The 20,019-nt window shown below is 37.1% G+C and overlaps 1 protein-coding gene across 9 annotated transcripts in view; it reads left to right on the top strand.

The window, feature by feature from the left end:
* Nucleotides 1–20,019, top strand: part of Ube2q2 (ubiquitin conjugating enzyme E2 Q2) — a 52,059-nt gene that overhangs the window by 17,522 nt on the left and 14,518 nt on the right. For 4 of the 9 annotated variants that reach the window (XR_010045650.1, XR_010045649.1, XM_063243532.1 and 1 more), the window contains exons 4-9: nt 4,943–4,999; nt 6,224–6,268; nt 8,252–8,392; nt 10,167–10,251; nt 11,633–11,693; nt 12,599–12,689. Coding sequence is in view for 6 of the 9 variants with exons in the window: in XM_063243532.1 (XP_063099602.1) it covers nt 4,943–4,999; nt 6,224–6,268; nt 8,252–8,392; nt 10,167–10,251; nt 11,633–11,693; nt 12,599–12,689 (480 nt within the window). In the remaining 3 variants the exon portion in view is untranslated. Of the gene's footprint in view, nt 1–4,942; nt 5,000–6,223; nt 6,269–8,251; nt 8,393–10,166; nt 10,252–11,632; nt 11,694–12,598; nt 12,690–19,258; nt 19,318–20,019 lie in introns of all 9 variants that reach the window. The other 5 variants (XR_010045648.1, XM_013145589.3, XM_013145588.3 and 2 more) reach the window with 3 other exon arrangements.

Raw genomic sequence — 20,019 nt, 5'->3', positions numbered from 1 at the left:
GTTTTCATGATCATGATGCAGTCATATGTAGGTATGTCTCCTAATTTGTCAGTTATATGTCCTAATTTTCAGTCATTTGGAATGGACATTGATAATATTTTATTTTTGTATTTTCTCTAAATGAGATTGTAGTATAGTTTTGTTTACTTGTAGATGCTTGGTTTGTGTGTGTGTGTGTGTGTGTGTGTGTATGTGTGTGTGTGTGTCAGGGCCATGGCTTGGGAAGCTTTGCATCTTTTTTTTTTTCTATGATCTAGAACAGTTTAGTAATTTTCTTGGTTTTTTTGTTTTTTTCGTTTTTTGGGTACTGGGGATTGAACTTATGACCTTGTGCTTGCCAGGCAGGTGCTTATGCCGCTGAGCTAAATCCCCAGCCAGTTTAGTAATTTTCAACCAGAGACAGTTTTGGTTTCCATGGAACATTTGGAGATATGTGGAGCCCATTTTGATTGTCAGAGTTGGCCACAGCAGAGAAATTCTCTGGGCATTTCATAGATGGGATGTCACTAAGATTCCCTTCAGTGAACAGAATCTTCCATGGCTGGAAGCGTCTGGCCCAGTATATCAGTATTGCCAGGGTACAGAAACAGAGCCTGACCCAAATCTAAAGTTGTTTCTTTATCTTAATTATTTGTTAGAGGCTTATCTGTTTTAATGTAGTGGTCTGTCGAAAGAATCAGCTCTTAGTTTTATTTTTTAAATGCAGCATGTTTCTTTTCTCATTTGTTATCTTTATCTAGTTATTTTCCCTCTTTCCTTTCATTGTGCTTTTTTTGCTTTAGTAGATTGATATGATATCAGTTGGTTTTTAAATAAACTTATGTAAAGGTCTGTGTTTCTGAGTGCTGTTTGGCTTCATTGCAAGTTGAAAATTTTGTATTTCCTAAACAGTTTGTATTTCGTAAGTAGTTTTTTTCCCATCTTTGCATGATTCTCATTAGACCTTTTTTGTGAAATGTAACATGTGGAAAGTATGTCTGTGAGCTTAGCATAACACATGGTTACAGTGACTTCATGGAAACCACTGCCTCCCACCACCCAGGAATGAACAGGATGCTGCTAGCACAGCATGAACCTCTACAGGCTCCTCTGAGATCATGCCAGGTCACCCTTTCCCAGGTAGCAGTTGTTTCCTTAATTTTCTCTAGTTTTAGTAGTCTTGTGTGCATTGTGCATTCTGATCTAGTTAGAGTTTAATTTTCCCTGTTTTTGAGCTTTTGAGCTTCATTTGTCATGTTATAGGTACTCCTTCATGCCTTTATTTTGTTCAGCAGTATATCTGAAATTCATTCATACCATGTTCTTTTTTCATTGCTATGTTTATTCCATTCATGGAACATACCATAACTTTTTCTTTTGGTGGTGCTGGGGATCAAATGCAGGGCCTGACCCACTCTAGGCAAGTACCCCACCATATCCAAGCTATAAATACATAAGGTAACATTTATCCATTGAATTCTTCATAGACATTTTGGTTGTCCCTGGTGTTTATACATCAAGAAGAATGCTACTATGATTCTTCTTGCTGTATCTCTTGATACCTCTTTTATAGGCATCTCTTTGGGGTACATCCTTAGGAATTGATTTTCTAGGGTATTGCAATCCATTTCTTTAACCCCCCCCCAAAAAAAATTACCTAGAGAATTTTTTTTTGTTTTTGAGACAGAGTCTCACTATGTAGTTTAGGGCTGGCCTTGAACTCACTATGTAGCCCCAGCTGACCTGAAACTTGCTGTGATCCATGTGGTGGGATTATATCCATGTGGTCAGAGGGTAGGATTGTGCCCTCTCAGACTGGATGATCATGAACAGTGAGAAATAGCTGTTGGTGCTATTGCTAGTTAGGCTGTTACTTGTACCACATGGCCCTCCACAGTGTCCCTCACATATATGCCTTTGTTTGTGGAAGTATGCATAGTATGTGTGGAGAGTGGTACTTGAATATCTGTTGGTTTTATCATTTAATAAAAGTCTGATTGTATATTTAGTAGTCTATGCTGGTGTGGAGGACCCAGTGGTAAACACACATTAGTATAGCTGCTTTCTCGACAGCAGTAAAAGAGAATCTCAGTTTCCAATTGAGTCTTCTCCCAGTTCTTTACACATTTGTCTCTTGTATCTGTTGTGATGGAATTCTTTTTTCTTTCTTTTTTTTTTTTTTTTTTTTTGGTATCAGGAATTAAACTCAGGACCTTATGCTTGCCAGGCAGGCACTGTGCCACTGAGCTATATCCCTAGCTCTTATTTCTCTCTATATGTTTTCTCTTTCTTATCTGAAGGTTGGTATAGTTTTCTCTCTTCCTTGCACTTGCCAAGCAAGTGCTTATCCCGCTGAGCTAAATCCCTGGCCCTGGTATGGTTTTCTCTTTATGTGTGAAGTCTAGGTTTCACCTTTCTGTGTCGCTTTGGAGCATCCAGAACCACATACCATTCTGTAATCTTTCTTTAGCTTGGCAATATTTGTCTCTTTTATTCTTTCTTCTGCATCCTCTGAGTGAATATTAGATCTTTGTAGTCTCTTTTCTTCCATGTCTATTAACTATTCTCTAATTTCCAATTTTTCTGTTTTCTCCTGTCTTCTTCTCTCTCTCTTTTTTTTTTTTTTTTGAGACAGAGTTTTGCTTTGCAGATCAGGCTGTCCTTGAACACACTTTGTAGCCCAGGCTTGCCTTGAACTTACAGTGATCCTCCTGCCTCAGTCTCCCAAGTGTTGGGATTACAGGCATGCACTACGATGCCTGGCCATGCTCCCCATCTTTTTTTTTTTTTCCCACATTCTAAGTGAATGTCACAATTCACTTAATCATATGGTGTTAATCATAAATGCATTGTCCAGTCAAGTCTTTTTGTGTTTTCTGCCTTCTTTACTAAATTGTTCTAGCCCTTCCCTTTTCTTAAAATCCTGTTTTTTTATTTCCCAGAGCTGTCTTGTCCTTCACAAATTATTCTGTTTATTATTTTGTGGATGCAATAGGTTCTCAATTACCTCTAAAGATTCTGACTAGATTTTTAAGTTGTTTTATTTTCTTCATTCTTAGTGCGTCAGGTCCTTGTTTGGCTTCATGTATACCTTTCAGATTGTCAGTTTTCTTCATCTATGTTTGACTTTGATGTGACACAGTTTTGTATGGGCGTCTAGTGTCAGAGATCTTCTGTGAACTTCTGACCTGTGCTCTCCCTGTGGAGTGAAGATTGGGAGAAACTGGCAGGTGTCTGTTAAGAGATTTGCTGCTATGCTGGTATGGAGGATCCAGTGATGAACACAGACAGATATAGCTTCTGTCTTGTTGGGGCTAACAGAGAATTCTTAGTTGAATTATATTTAAAATGTTTTCTTTTCTTTCTGGTTCTGGTCATATAGTAACAGGCTGTCAAGGCAGGCTTCCTCTAGAAGACAGTGATCCTTACCAATTGAATTTGAGACAGGTGCAGCAAAGAGTATGTGATTCATCTGAGAAGTCATCCTACTAACTCTCCAGTAGTCCCCACCATTCTCTGGATTGGACGTGGCTTTCTCAAGATCAGCAGCTTGCTTTCATCTGCTTTGTCTTCTACCATGTTCCTATGGTTGTGTTCTACCAGTCTGTACCCTTCTTGTGTTTGTTCTAGTTCAACAATGAATTTATCCTTTCTTATAAAGTTTTTCAGTCATTTCTGTGAGGTTTTGAAAAGGGCAGGTCACATTTTGAAACAAAGTTCACATTAGAACTTCACAGTGCTCACTGGCTCTGTGTTTTGGTTAAATATACTCATCTTTTGAGGGGAAGGTAATTTGTTCAGATAGGGCTACATATCAGATCACCTCAAAGGTTTTTGGAAAGATTCTCTGGGATGAATTCTGAAATCAGCATTTTAAACTTGCTCTCTCAGTCACTGATGTGCACACACTGGGATTTGCGACTTTTAGGCTAGTTATTTCTTTAGATACCAGAAACAGTCTGGTTTGGAAATGTAATTTAGAGAAATGAAAAAAGGGTGAATCTCTTCTCATTTAGTTTCCTTTTCTGATTTAGTTTCTAGGAGACATATAATACTTAAGAAGATGCAAATTTAAAACACATACAAGTCTATTCTGCATGTGTGTGTATGTGCCTCTTACGAAATTTTCCAGCTGACCAATCTAGAAGAGTGATGGTTGTATCCTCTGAGATAATGATTTTCATCTCTTAATAATTACACAGGAGATTCTAACAATAGATAGGTTAGATACTGCTGAGATCTTCATCTGATGTGATTTCTGGGTCCTAATTTCTCTTAGTTATTCTGGGTCCTACCTCAGCCTACTTTTATGGTTAAAGACCACAGCCTACACTGTGACTGGGGAACCATGCTTGGACTCTGCAAACAAGGCCTTTTGAAATCTGCAAAAACTGACTGTGAAGGTGCTTCCTAAGACCCCATCAGAATCCTTTGTGAATGAGCAGCAAGCTGTGTGTTACAGAGAAGTGTTCTGTAGTAAATAACATGGTTTAGAAAAGAATATTGGCTCTTAAGTGTGATTTTGTAATTTTTAGTTTTTATGAAGTGCCTGCTCCTGTATAAGTTGCCTGACCTTTCACAAGACGGTTGGATTAATTAAAAATTCAGGCTTTTCAAGTCAAAAGGGTAGATATTTAAGGAATCAATAGCTTAGTGTTTATTATAAACAAAATTGTGTTTAAAACATTTTTTCAAGATTTGCTTTGCATTTGACTGATTACTTTTATTTCCTAAGTCATCTGTAAGTTGAATTGTTAAAAACTTTTTAAAAACCTGATAAATGTTATTTTCAAACAAAATCTGGATTGAAAATGAATGTTTATTTTTAATAAGCTCTCCCTTAGAGGAAGGGCCGTGACAGATGGATGATAATTTGTCTCCTAAGCTGGGACACTGCTCTTCTGTGTACTCAGTGTGTGCACATTTGTTCTGTGGAGCCCTGGCAAGTTGCTCTCTGTTTCAGAATGGGACAACAGAAGAATTGACTTCAGAAGAGGAGGAAGAAGAAGAGATGGCTGAAGTACGTATATGTAAGAGTAATATATTATAAATAACTGTGCTTTTGAACATTGTAGCAATTCACTAACCCTTTTGATTTTTGGTACCAGGAATTGAACTTAGGATCTTTCACTTGCCAGGCAGGCCCTTGTGCTGCTGAGCTATATCCCTGGCCAATTCATGAATCTTTTAAATTAGTGTTATTGTAGACTAATGAAGAACACATGGTATTTAGGATAAATATAATTTCTAAATACTGGCTTTACCTTCCATTTATTGATGGGCTTTTGAACAAATAAGTTTATCTGAATTCCTTGAATTTGATCTCTCAGAAAATGAGCTTTTTGACAGTTTGCACTAAAGTTATATTTGAATGTAATAGAATTTAGTATTTAACTAACTTGATTATTTTTGGGAAGAACTACTAAGTTTTAAAAGTTCTGTATTTGTCTCTTAGAAAAAAAATCTAAATAGTTCTGTTTGAGCTATTGTTATTAGGACCTGAGAATAGGTTAAAAAAAAAAAAAAAAAAAAAAGAACAGAATGTTAAGCCAGGCATAGTGGCTCATGCCTGTAATACTAGCTAGCTGGAAGGCTGAGGCAGAAGGATTGTAGGTCTGCAGCCATTTTCAGTAGCTTAGCAAAACCCTGTCTAACAGTGAAAAATTCAAGAAAGGGCTGGTGAAGTAAGTAGCACAGTATTTATCCAGTATGCCTTAGCCCATTGGTTCAATTCTCAGTGGTGAAAAAAAAATTTCCCTCCAAGTCCTGAAGGCTGGGAGATCCAAGATCAAGATGCTTTCATGGGTGTTTATTCTAAAGTCTTTTAGTTGGATAACAGAGCAAGGTAGCCAGACGATGTTAGGAGCCTCTCATAAATGCCTTAATTCCGCTACTGATAAAGGCACTCTCAGGCCCAGAGGCCCCCTCCATGACTCTCCTCTCAGTACCATCCTGTAACAACAGCTAAGTTTGGAGAGGTGCATCTAGATCACAGCAAGCTTAGCAGAGCAGATTCCATGTGTATGGTGTTAGCCGTCAGTCATTGATACAGCTTCAGAGGTTTCCAGGCTCTGAAGTGTTGCATTTAAATGAAAACTGGAGAAGAGAGATCTGTTTCTGCATTGCCAGATTAAAGGTCTTCATTTTTTAAATTTGTTCGGGGTTTTTTGAGACAAGGTCTCACTATGTAGTTCAGGCTGTCTTTGAACTTACTAAACAACCCAGGCTGGCTTTGAACTTACAGAAATACGCCTGCTTCAGCCTCGAAGTGCTGGGACTACAGGCATACGTAAGTATACTTGGCGAAAGGTCTAAAATATAAAATTTTTTTCCTGTTTTACTAATAATTGAGAGTTTTACCTTATTTTATTTCCCTTTTGTTTTGTGTTTTTGAGACAGGGTCTCGTCATGCAGTTCTGGCTAGCCTTGGGCTCATTTTGTAGCCCAGGCTGGTCTCGAATTTGCAAGGATCCTCCTGCCTCAACCTCCTGAACACTGGAGGACATGAGCCAGCATGCCTGTTACTTTATTTGAAATATTTTAATCTAATGTACACTTTCAGAATACCTCAGCTAAAGAAGGAGTAGTTGCTTTATTGGGTAAATTAATTCTTATAATTATCCACTTAGAAGGACTTGTAGGACAGTTTGTATTTCTGTGAAAATATTAACCCTTTTCCATGGGTCCATTATACAGTAAAGCAGACAATATAATCAAGGTTCATGTACCTTTCTTTTTTCTCACAACAAGCAAAGGACAGCAGTATTTAGGGAGCTCTAGAATGGATGGATACTGGATTTACAGAAGTGGCTGTTGTGCAGATAAAAAGAAAGATGGTCTAGGCTACAGAAATAATGTGGAGAAGCCTTGGGCATGGCATGTGACGGTGCTCTGAGTGCTGTCCTTGTAGGAGGAGCATTGTTGAGGCTGTAGAGAGCAGGATTGGTTGGAAAGGGCACATGGTTAAAGTCTGGGATTAGAGACAGTGTTGCAAGGAAGGTAGAATGGTGCACTAAGAATATAGTTCTAGAAAAGTAATGATCAACTCTTCAGGAATGTGTGGATTAGACTGCAAGTGGAGTTTTGTGGACAGGAACATGAGTGAAGGTGTAGGGAAATGGACTCTGAAGGAGACAGGATAGGCAGGAAGACGAGGGCCGAAAGGTGCTTGGCAGCAGAGAGCAGTGTAAGGAGGCTGAGGAAGTGGCATCCCAAGAAAGAGACTGCCGAGTCTCTTTTTGAGAGAAGGTGGTCCTTAAACGTGATCTAGAACACAGCAACTTAGCCTGCTTCAAAAAATGGAGATAATAAAGTACTTCTTTAGAGAGTTTGGCAATTGAAGAGAGAGAAGTAAGGTACTTGAAAAAGTTTGAAATTTTAAAAATTCTACACAGATTTGTATATGATGATAAGGTAAAGGTATTAGTCTAAGCGTGTTATTCAAGTTCTTTTCCTAATTATAAAAGTCAATCACTATTTATTACATAAAATTTCAAAAAGCACTAAACAAATGTCTTCAGAGAGAACAGCTATAGAATAAGTATTTTTAGGGTTTTTTTTTTTTTTGGTTTTGTGTGACAGGGTCTTACTAGGCATTTGAGGCTGTCCTTGAATTGCTATGTAGCCTGGGATGGCCTCAAACTCACTGTTATGCTCCTGCCTCCACCTCCTGAGTGCCGGAATTACACGTGTGTGCCACCACACTTGGCTGGTCTTCTTCAATGCAATTGTTTTGGCATAACTGAGATGTACTTCAAAGTTTTTAATTGCTAGAGAAGAAAATAATTCTGGTATGTTGATATTTTCTTGGCCTCAGTATTCTGTTGAATTCATTGTTTATGTACATGCAGATTTTGTGTTTGTGTTTATGGTTATTAGGATAAAATAGGCATTGTTATATTTGTGTTCACATTTACTAGAAGTCATGTTTGTGGGACAAACTATAAACAGTTTAGGTCCTTGATATCTGTTAAGTTATTTGAGAAATTCCTTTTAATGAGAGACTTAACAGATGGCATATCTGTTAATATTATGACTTTGTAAAGCTGTTAAATCTGCTTTGTTCTGAGTCTATCTTTTAAAGAGAACATAAACTATTGAAGGAAGGAATCCTTTGAATTGAATATATAGAGTTTTTGCCCCTTCCCATAGAATGGATTCACTATCTTCTCTTTCTTGTTCTCTTTTATCCCAGTTGAGAATAATTTAACTTTTGGCACAAGAAACTACTGAAAAAAATTAACTTAAAAAGCTAGTGTTTTCCCTTTTGTAGGATATAGAAGACTTAGATCACTATGAGATGAAGGAAGAAGAGCCTATTAGTGGAAAAAAATTAGAGGATGAAGGAATTGAAAAAGAAAATTTGGCAATATTAGAGAAAATTAGGAAGACTCAAAGGCAAGACCATTTAAATGTGAGTATGTGTAAATACCTAGAGCCTGGACTTTGGTGTTTGAGTAGCTATCAGTAGGCAGTTCATGCAGATACGCGTTCCAGCTGTCCCTGTTGCATTCCACCTCAGTAGTAGATTCAGTCATATGTGCTGTTGCCCCAGGTGCTTCTCTGTTGACATCTACTTCTCACCTTGTCCATCTGCTCTTCATGTCCTGAGGCCCTCCTGCTGCCCTCCTGTACTGCCCCTTCCTACCCCCACTCATTTATGCTGTATTTTTTCTTACCCCCCGTGGTGGAATACATGTATTCAGACTCTCCTATAAAGTTTCTTCAGAATTTTTCCTCTCTGAAGTTGACCTTGGGTCTGTCCTTCCCTGACCAAACCCAAAGTCACTTTTTTTCTTTTGGCTTAACAACTGTGTCACATGAAACCCCATAGGAGGGTAGAACAAACAGTTTGGCTATAGACACTGTGGGGTTTCTGTTTTCTCAGCTCTAAAATGTGGACAGATACTGCATACCTTTTGGATGGCTGCTGAGATAAATGAGAAGGTGTGTGTGTGTATGTGGATAGAAATATGTGTGTAAAATGTGCTCTATACATAGGTATAAATGATACGCAGAGAGCGGGTGTGGTGGCACATGCCTGTAGTCCCTGCTGAGGGAGGCTGAGGCAGAAGGATCCTTGCAAGTTTGAGACTAGCTGGGGCTACAAAGTGAGCTCAAGGCCAGTTTGAACTGCAGAGTGAGACCCTGTCTCAAAAAGACCCCCCAACAAAATAGATACCCAGAGGAGGGAGACATCTAATGCTGGTCTGGCTATCTCCTCACATATACTTCTGCCTTCTCTTGGAGCCACTTGTCAGTTTCCTCAAGTCCAAGGTCAGTTGCTTTGTCTTGAAAAAACCCAGAGAATGTGTTTTTAGAGTAAATGCCAAGAGCTGTAAAACATTATTTTCTCTGCTTCAATTTTAGTATATTAATTTTATTGGCAGATTTTTAAAAATATAGCAAAGAAATGTAGACAACCTAATATCTGAATAAAGATTAAAATAAGTTCATAGTATCTGAATCAATATTTTACTGTATGTGCTGTCTTTTGTGCAGCTCCAGGTTGTATGAGTTATAGTCAGATTAACTAAAGATTATCAGATACTTTGATATGATAAACATGTTTAATATATGTATTTAATCTTCAAAGCCACCATATGAAGTAGATATTTTACATATTTAGTAAATGGGAAAGTTAGGGCTTAAACCAGTTCAAGTTCATATACCTAGGAAATACCTTTGTAGGCTAATGTATTTTCACCCTCAAAGTGTAGTGCAGCTCTTAAAATCTTTTATTTATCTGCTCAAAAGTAGTTCCATTCTTATTCACTCTTAGGATGCTGACAAAAAGTGAAACCAGTTGCCTGAAGGCAAACGTGTTTTTCAGTATGACATTCTTGCTCAGTCTTATTAATGGAACTATTTTAGTTAATAATGTGCTGTGGTGAGGGTCTTCAAGTATTTTCAAAAAATCAGAGTTTGGAATAAACTCATACTAAATTATGCAGTATCACAGAGTTCATGATGGTCCTCCTCTGCGATAAACAGTACACAAACCAGACTGGCCCAAATTTTATGTTCCTTTTGAAACTTCATAATCCTTCATTTAATTGAATTCTTCAATTTCTTAAAATGCTGAGTGGTGATCCAATTTTACAACATTTTTTGTAAAGTATTGGTTCAAAGACTTTGAATCTTTAATGACGTAGGAGACCCTGTAAACAGCAGGTTTTCTGTTTCAGGGTGCAGTGTCTGGGTCTGTGCAAGCTTCAGATAGACTTATGAAAGAGCTCAGGGACATATACAGATCACAGAGTTACAAAACAGGTAAGGACCACCGGGTCCCTGCTGTCTACATTCTGTTGCTCTTTGCTGTTGTCAAATGATGTCTTTTTTTTGCTGGGCATAGTACTGCATGCCTGTAATCCCAGCACACGGGAGGCTGAGGCCAGGAGGATTATTGTCTCAAAAAAAAGAAAAAAAAATATATATATTTTTATAACTGGACAGCAATATAAATGTTTATTAACTTTATTGTAAGGATATTGAAACTCAAATTTAATCAAGTTCCAAAAGATATAGGAGGTAAAAGAGAATGAGTCTGGATTTTAAAAAAAATAAATGTTCTTATAAATATATCATAATTTTTTGTCTTCCTGATATTTATTTAATTCATATAATTTTTATCTTCTGGCAAAAGCATGAGTATTGGTTTGTAAAGTAAATAAGGTTGATATATTTCTTTGTACAAAGAAAGAACTATTGTAAGTTGATTTTATTTTGCCTTTTTTTCCTTACTCCATAAAGAACTCTTACAGGGATAATTGTGGTATTACTTTTAAATGAAGTGGATTTAAAATCTTTTAATTAAAATTTTTTTGCTCTTGTATAGTAGTTTGATTTAAGGGTATTCTTTCTTACTGAAAAAACACTGTGGAACCTCTCTGATTAGCTTTTCTCCGTAAGCTTTTCTTACATTGTTCTAGTGCTAAATAAGAGAGCATTAACCCTTCATTTGTTTGAGAAGATAGCATTATGTTTCATTTAGAAATTCTTGTAGTGATCAAATAAAAGTTACTAAAATTGCTTAAAAAATAACACCAAATTCTGATTTGCAAAGTATAAATTAAGCCAAATTTCTTTCTGAGTTATTAGAAACTTGAGAGTCCTAATAGTTTATCTTGTAAGAAACCTAAACATTTATCTATAGAAACCTAAATAGTTAAACATTTGAATACTGGTTTTATCTTTGAATGTTAAATAATTACCTGTCTGTCTCAATGTTGGCAAAAATTTAATAACCAGATATTAGATTTGGTTACATTATGGTATGTTCTTAAATTACTAAGAGAGTTGACAGTGGACTTAGTGTATATTGACTGAGATGTCCTAGCAAATTGAAGATTAAAAACATTTGTGTAAGGAGGATTCAATTTTGTATAAATGTTTCTGTGTACACATAAGAAAAGTCATGTGACTTAACATAACTGAATTTTTCAAAGTTAATAGTAAGTGGTTTCTGAATTCCTTGAAGAATCCTGTTAACTGATGGTTTTGATTGTCTGTTAAGGGTGTAAGACACTGTATTTGCAGTACAGCTTAGACATTCCGTTCAGTAGTGAAATTTCTAGTTTTTGTTGGTGGTTTGTATATGATGGTTGAGGTACATGATAAGGTGGAGAGTAACCAGCGTGCTTTGTCTTCCCAGGGATCTATTCCGTGGAACTAGTAAATGACAGTCTATATGAGTGGCACGTGAAGCTGCAGAAGTAAGTGGCTCTGATGCTGACCTACTCATGCAGTGTTTGACTCTTACAGTGAGAGTTTTTACTCTCAATATGAAACCTTTTATACTGTTACTTAGAACTTGAGAACTTCTCTTTATGGAAATAGTTCTCAGGTTGTGAAAATGAGTTGTTTTATAAAGTGAGAAAGAACCACTATGGGATAAGGTGTTTCATGGAGTTTGTAAGACAATGACAATTTAGATTGCCATTGTCTCACTGATGAAGTTGACTGATAACCAATTTGCTTGAAGTAAGGAATTTGGGCAGGGTTTGTATATGCAGAAGAGTTGTAGACAAATCTAGACTTTTGTAGTTAGTAACTCGATCTGTCACGGGTTTTTTTGGTGGCAGTGTTTTTCCATGAACTCCTTGGCTAATAATCTAAATTTCAGAAAGTATGTGTTTTGTTTTGTTTTGTGTTTCTTTTTTTGGAGGAAATTAAGAACATGTGCCTTTTTCTGATTTTGAATTCCTGTATTAGAATAGATCTGACTAGCTGGGTATGGTGGCACATGCCTATAATCTCAGCACTGGAGGCAGAGGCAAGGAGGATCATTGCAAATTCAGACCATCCTGGACTAAAGTGAGCCCAAGGCCAGCCTGAACTGCATAGAGAGACCCAGTCTCAAAAAGACCAAAAAAAAAAAAAAAAAAAAAAAAAAAAAGAATAGGTCTGACTACTGTAATTTCCTTTTGAGCCTATATTCCCAAGGAGCTAGAGACTACAATGAGTTATTTTTTTTCCAGGGTTATAGAGCAGCTTTAGAACTTCTCTGTCTGGAACTTAGCTTGGGGGTCTCTGTTTTATCTCTTAGACTGCTTCATTTTTTAGTTTAGTGAAAAAAATTGTCCTCTGTTTGAACTGGCTTTTGTTTTGTTATTCTTAGGGTTGATCCTGATAGTCCTTTGCACAGTGATCTTCAGATTTTAAAAGAAAAAGAAGGCATAGAATATATTTTGCTTAACTTCTCTTTTAAGGTAAGAAAATATTAGTGGGACTCCATATGGTTGGAAAACAATATGGTATTATTTGTATGAAGTGTTTACCTTACAGTTCAGGAATTCTCTTGGAATATGCTCTGTGACAAATGAGTATTCAGGCACACAGACACAGGCACAAGAATGTTCAGAGCCGTGTTGTTTACAATAACTCAAACAGAAAAATCGAAGTTCCAGTAAAATGGAGAATTATATTATTCATAAAATGGGATATAGCTATGTACAACATGGATGAATCTTGAATGCAGTGCTGAGCAAGAGAAACTAGCGCCCTAAACTTTTTTGTACAATTTCATTTATATATTATATAGAGTTTAGGAATTGGTAAAGCTAATAATAGTTTAGGGAATGCATTCTCATTGGATATCACCTGAATGGGGTGAAAATGGGTCTTCAGAGTGAAAAAAAAATGCTCAGTGTTGCAGTGATCTTGGCACTTGCAAGGAACCATAAAACATAAACCAAGAAAGAGTTGTGTGGTGTTAAAAATTCCATTGGGCAGGTGGGAAGGGCAAAATGAGGTAAAAATTTTAAAGTGGTATCTTGGGAAAAAATGAAAAAAATAAATATTAATACACAAATTTATCCCTTGGCAATAAAGCTGTCTGAAAGAGCAGAGATATGCTTAGCATACAACTCAGGATAAGGAGCCCATTTGGAGTTGTGAGTTGAAAAGGGCATGTACTTCACAACCACTTGTAAGGTGTACTCTTTTTTTTTATGCATTTTCTGAATTCATGTACTATATTTAATAGTTACTCTTAGGATGCTAAAAATGAAGGTTAAAAAGAATAGCAAAGGGACCTAGATAAAACGTTAGTGAGTTATTAAGAATTATGGATAAGCTGTAAGGCAGTATTATTAAGCCCTTAATAATATTGACTAGTTTAAAAAGCCTAGAAAGTATATCTAAAGGAATTAAATTATATGGGGCTTCTTTTAACCTATTTTTTTAAACTGAGAAGAAAAATTTATGAAACAGTTATCTTGCAGATAGATTGTTTTCATTTCAGATTGATGATTTAAAATGCCTGAAAACATCTAAACTGTGATCTCTGTTCTTCAAGAGCCTGTGTTCTTTCTGGAGATGGGAAACTAGTGTGATAGAGGCTATCAGACTTCGAAAATTGTAGTGAACAGTCTGCAGAAAGAATCTTTAGTTTTTTATGCAAAGTCATGCTTGATCTGTTAGACTTTTCATTCTGTTTTGAATAGTCATGCCTCTGATAGTACAGCAGGGATTAGATAGGGCAGAGTGAATTTCTGGGAGGGGCTTTAACTAGAAGTGAAGACCAGATGTAGGGTGGTGATAGTAGAAGTGAGAGTAGATTAGTGTGAGTTGTTTTGAATGATGAAAATTAAGACATGAAAAGATACTTTCTTTGTAATTAAGAAAAAATCGGGGACCAGGGGTTTAGTGCAGTGGCATAAGCAGCTACCTGGCAAGCCACAAGGTCATGAGTTTGATCCTCGGTACCAAAAAAAAAAAAAAAAAATTTATATTTAGGAAAACAGTGGCAATATTTTTTTGAAAGCTTTTTGTATAGGTTTTATATAAACCTGTTTTTATTTGGAGGTCTGTCTTATGACTATACTTTCTTGAAATAGCCCAAGAGTCATGGTTCCTCAGTTTGGTTATTGTATAAAGTATATCAGTATCCTCTGAGCTGTCTTTCTAGGATGTGACTCTGGTCTACTTGATGTAGGTGCTCATGACTCGTCACTTTTACTAATTCCTATGGGGCGATAAAGGAAATGCCTAGGCAAAATCAACCAGACAACCATGGAAAAGTAGGAAAGTTAATCAGTGCAAAAACAAAACAAAAACTATGTAAAATATTTTAATTGAAAATAATATTAAATCATACATTCATGTGCCTAACACTGAGCTTATGAAATAGAACCTTGTTTTTTTAGTATTTTGAAGCACCTATGTGCCCCTCCCTGTCCCTTCCTCCTTGGAGCCATTTGTGACAGAAGGCAGTGTTTTCATAGTATTTTCCTACTCTAGATAGAACTTCAGGGAAGGGATGATCTGGGAGGAAAATGGTTGAAATTCTAGTGGATTTATGTTTTGGACAATGACAACAGAAAGAAGGGCCTTTTCCTAGGGTTGGAGTATTTTTTAAGAGGCCTGGGTTGAGGGTGATCTTCCTGGGCTAATTGATGTTGTGAGAAGGACCTTACATGAAATCAGCAGGTTACTGGTGTCAGGGTTCATAGGTTGGAGCAAGCAGAAGAACTCAGCAAGACTCACACAAAGGGCCAGAATTGCACAGGTATGCATACTGACACTGGCGAATTAGGAACAATGAGAAAAATAGAGCTTGATTTAGAACGTAGTCATGGAGATGGGACCTGATCAGCAGCTTGATAAATGTGATGTGCTGTACATTTTTTTTTTGTACTGGGAATTGAACTCAGGACCTCGTGCTTGCCAGGCAGGCACTGTGTCACTGAGCTATATCCCCAGCCCAGTGCCGTACTTTTAAAGAAGCGAATTTTCTTACTCTTCAGGCCACCTGTGAATTACTGAATTGAATGTCGGATGGTACTTTTAAGAAGAGTTTATTTAGACAAATTAAAGTTTATTTAGAGAGTAGCAATCAGGAGTGGTATGAGGTTCTAGCTTATATCATAAGATAGCTTGGTTAAATTGTGGACTTGGAGGTGAGAGAATGGGTGTATTCAGCAGTCTGAAGGACTGTTGAAAGCATTAGTTTTGTTTTTGTTGGACACATGGTGTAAAACTAGAACTAATGAGTCAAATTATACAGTCAGTTTTCAAGTTTTATAACTATTTAGAGTCCTTTTGTAATACCATCTTAAAAACAGAATGTTCTTCATCCTTAGAAGGCCCGGGTGCTAACTGGGAAATCAGATAAATTTATGGCATCTTCCTAAAGCTTGAGATTCTCATTTATGAGTTAGTACAGTAATGTAACTCAAGTTTCCATTTTCACAATTGTCTTAACTATTTTTTTTTCTTTTTAGTTAAGGAATTCCTCTTTATTTCTGTAAAATCTTGATTAGTTGAGTATCAGGGCACACTAAGTTCTAATGCAGAAGAATTAGTTGAAGATAATTCTTAACACAGATTTGAAGTCACCTACTTGGGATGATGCATTCAAAGGGATAAATAATAGAAGATTAAATGAGGTTGTGTTTTACCAAACTTTGTTAATAATGCCTTTTATTATACTACTAAATCACAGATAAATGGTGAGTTGCTTATGAAATAGAATCTTTCTAGTCTATCATAGCTATCATTCAAATTGGTTTCTTGTGTGGGTAGATTCTTCACTTTCTGAGTTGCAGTTGTTCATCTTCTGCCCATAGGACTGAGTTTCCGTAATTTGTATGTTCCTCGGAGTCTTACGAAGGGTAGGCAAAGGGAGAGAGTTAAAGTAAATTATTGAAATTATGCTCTGCTCTTCTCAGTTGAACTTGTGTTTTTGTGTTCCTTTGGAAATGACTGGTGAAGCAAATGTTTGTTTGGATTTTTCACCCTCAAATTGGTCTTCTGCAAGGCATCAGTTGTTTCCTGTAATCCTGTTTTATTTGAATATAAAGAATAGAGATGGCATCTCTTGGTGGTACTGGCTGTCTCCTACCGTCACAAGCAGGGTGCTGTCCTGTCCAACTGCTGTAGGGAGGGAAGGGCTAGCCTTCCTGGCATCCTGCCCAGCACAGAGCTCGCACTTGCGGCCACTTTGGCACCACTTTGGCATTTGTGCCTCATTTCATTAGGCAGAAAACTCTCTCTTCTGGAAACAGTTTTTCTTTTTTGTTGTTGTTTTGTTTTTTTTTTGAGACAGAGTTTCGCTATGCAGTTCAGGCTGGCCTTGAGCTCTGTTTGTAACCTAGGCTGGCCTTGAATTCACAGCAATCCTCTTGGCTCAGCCTTCCAAATACTAGGATTATAGTCGTGTGCCATAATGCCCAGCTTTGGAAACAGTTTTCAATACTAAAATTTCAAAAAAGGGATTGTAATTAGCCTAAGAAGTTGCTGAGGTTTCTTTTCTTTGCTTATTTTCTCTCTCATCTTGCTCTCTTCATTTTTTAAAATCAAGTCTAATCTTTGATTTGCAGTTGGAGCAGTCTGTCCATTCCATTTACTATCAGTGCTATGAACCCAGTTTCAATCTGCCATGCTATAGGTGATTTTCTGCTTGTATTTCTTGCTCTATGCTTTTTCTTTCATTTTTTGCTTTTCCTTACAGCACTTTCCTGTCTGTATTAGCATGGTAGCTGTATGCTTTCCTGTTCTTCCTTTCTCCCTTATAATCATGGTATATACCTCAACTTGTCAATGTATAACATCAGTTTGTTGATTTATAGTTTTTCTTGTCAGTAGAAGACTTAAAACATACTGAATTCATGTCCTCCTTTCCAGATATGTGGCTGTTGTCATCCATTTTAGTTCTGTGCTTATCTGAAACCCTACACTTACTCACTGGGGCCCACCTGCATAGTTGCTGTTTAATGCTCTTTATTCTTTCATCTAAGATCATATTTTTCTACTAGAAATGTCTTTTTCCTTTTGTGTGTGGGTCTGTGAATAGGAAAATGTCTATTTTTACACATAGCCCCTGCATTGAACCTAGACCCTTCTCACTGAGCCACATCCCTAGGGTACTCACCCTCACTTTTAATTTGAGGCTGAGTTACCCAATTGGCTTCAAAATTGTGGTCCTCCTGCCTTAGCCTCCCAGGGTGCTGTTTTTATTTCATTTTGAGAAGCATTTTCATTGAATATAGTTTTCTGGGTTGGCATTTCCTTTCTTTTAGCATCTTGAAGCTATCATACTCTTTATTGTGACCTCTATTTTTCTCTTAAACTACTTAATAGTCTTTTAATCTTGTGGTAACTGTTGGCTATTCATTGCTGTGACAAAATCCCTAAGATAAACAGTTTAAAAGAGGAAAGATTTATTTTGAGAGAGGTAGAAGGGTACAAAACATAGCTTCTCCCAGCAATTGCCTCCAGTTAGGCCTGGCCTCCTAGAGTTCCTCCCAACCACTTCTAGACACCTTCTTCTCTCCCATTTATCAGTTTTGTTTTGTTTTTTGTCTTTTTTGTTTTTATCGGTACCAGGGATCCAGGGATCGAACTCACCACTGCCTGCTTGCAAGGCAGGCGCTTATGCCGCTGAGCTAAATCCTCAGCCCCAAATAGTTCTTTTTTTTTGTCTTTTTCCTTTTTATCAGTACCGGGGATCAAACTCACGACTGCCTGCTTGCAAGGCAGGCACTTATGCCGCTGAGCTAAACCTCCAGCCCTTCCATTTATCGGTTTTGAGCACAGTCAGGAGCTAAGCCTCAACAGTCCTGCTTTGGTTTTGGGAAGTGTTCAGCTTCTCTGTTCTGTTTTCTTCTCCTAGGACTCAGTGTGTATGGTAAACCTTTTCAGCATGTTATCTTATGTCTTGATGTTTCTTTCATTTTTCACTTTTTTGTTTTTCCTAGTTTTATTCTGATCTATTTTTCAGCTTACTCTTTTCAATTCTGTTCCTGCTTGTGGTTAAGCTCATTCGTTGAGCTATTAATTTCAGTTATTCTGTCTCTAAATTTTAGAATTTCTATGGTTCCATTTGCAGTTCTCTGCCAGATTTTTAGGCTTGTATTTTCCTTTCTTGAATGTATTTATACCTCAGTCCCTGTGGTTATGTGTGTAGTTTGCTTCTCTGGTTTTCTGATTGTATCATCTTTAAGTTTCTTATAGCTGCTTGTTCTTAGTGACAGACACTGTGTATGAAACATCACAGTGCAGATCTATAGCATTCATTGGATAATGTTCTTCTCTAGAACTTTGCCCCTTTGACTTACCTTTGCCCCTTTCAGGGGCATGGACAGTGGCATCCTGGGTAGGACTCATCCATCAGGGATGGGGCTGATTTAAAGCTGGACTTGATTTCTGCCAGGAAAGTTTATAGATTGTCTTCAGGGACCTAATCTAAAATATGAACCAGTACCTCTTCGTGGTGGACTCCAGTGTTCTGATTTTTTTATCTTGCCAGCCATGAGTCTGTGAGTTCTACTCAGTTTGTTAACCTCTTCTCTTCTGTATGTAGCTGGAAGAAAAGCCCTTTCTCTATAGAGTTTCTCTTTTTCTTCCCAGACACAGCCCTGTAATTGTTAAATTTTGCCCACTCTTTCTGGCTATTATCCAGAAATTTATTATTTTAACATTGCTTTTGTGTAGGTTTACTAGGAATGGAATCACTTAGTGAAATAAATTTACCACAATACCATTCTATTTGAGCCTAATCTTTTTTTTTTTTTTCTTCGTCTTTTTCCTTTTTATCGTACCAGGGATCAAACTCACAACTGCCTGCTTGCAAGGCAGGTGCTTATGCTGCTGAGCTAAACCCCCAGCCCCTATTTGAGCCTAATCTTAACTTCGTTTTTATTTGCTTTGGTTTTTGTTTCATCCTACTTGTTGATACTGATTTTATGATCCTCATCAGATAATAAATATATGAATTTCTTTAGTGATGATTTTAAAATCTTCTAAGTAATATTAAACTTGTTTATTTACTTTTTAGGATAACTTTCCATTTGATCCTCCATTTGTTCGAGTAGTGTTACCTGTTCTCTCAGGGGGGTAAGTTTAAGTGTTTGTTTGTTTTGTTTTTGGTAGCATGTGGGAATCATTTGTAGAGCTCCTTAAAACGCTGGGAGGCTTAGATTGCCAGGCTTCTGTCCCAAGGTTTCTGATTCAGCAGGACCAAGGTGGGGCCTGAGAACCTGCGTTTCTAATAAGTTCTAAGGTGAAGCTGATGCTGCTACTTTGGGGCTCACATTGAGAATCATGGTGTAAATCCTTACTTTCCTATAGGTAGAAATTTTAGTGGTTCCTATTTATATATATTTACCTTAAAAGTCAAGTGCTTTTCAAATACAGATTGTGGTTGAGGACATGAATTCTAGATGGAGTAGTTCCTATAGCCAGACTCTTCAACCTAGAGCCTCTAGGAGGGGCAGGCTCTCATGACCTCTGGAGCTGAAGCCAGCCTGCCTTACAGTGGAGTGGTGATGTTGACTGGAATTAAGTGGCAATTAAGTGCTTTCGTTGATGTTGTAGTGATTCTTTTTTGTGGATCGAAGTCGTAAGGAGAATGGGAAAACAAGAATTTGTACCTAGGTTAGTTATGAAATGTGTAGACTGCCAATATAGAAGCGGTTAAACTAATTTGAGAATTTTCAAACACTTAGCTGAATAATTTTACTTTGTAAGATAATCCATATTCAAGCAATGCAATCTAAAGATAATCCCACCCTTAAATTGATGTTTTCTGTGGTTGAG

Source organism: Cavia porcellus, unplaced genomic scaffold (assembly GCF_034190915.1).
Source record: "Cavia porcellus strain 051 isolate PalLab524CR breed Dunkin Hartley unplaced genomic scaffold, mCavPor4.1 scaffold_38, whole genome shotgun sequence".
Classification (NCBI taxonomy): Eukaryota; Metazoa; Chordata; class Mammalia; order Rodentia; family Caviidae; genus Cavia; species Cavia porcellus.
Note: the sequence above shows the minus strand (reverse complement) of the source record. Positions and strands in the feature narration are given on the sequence as shown.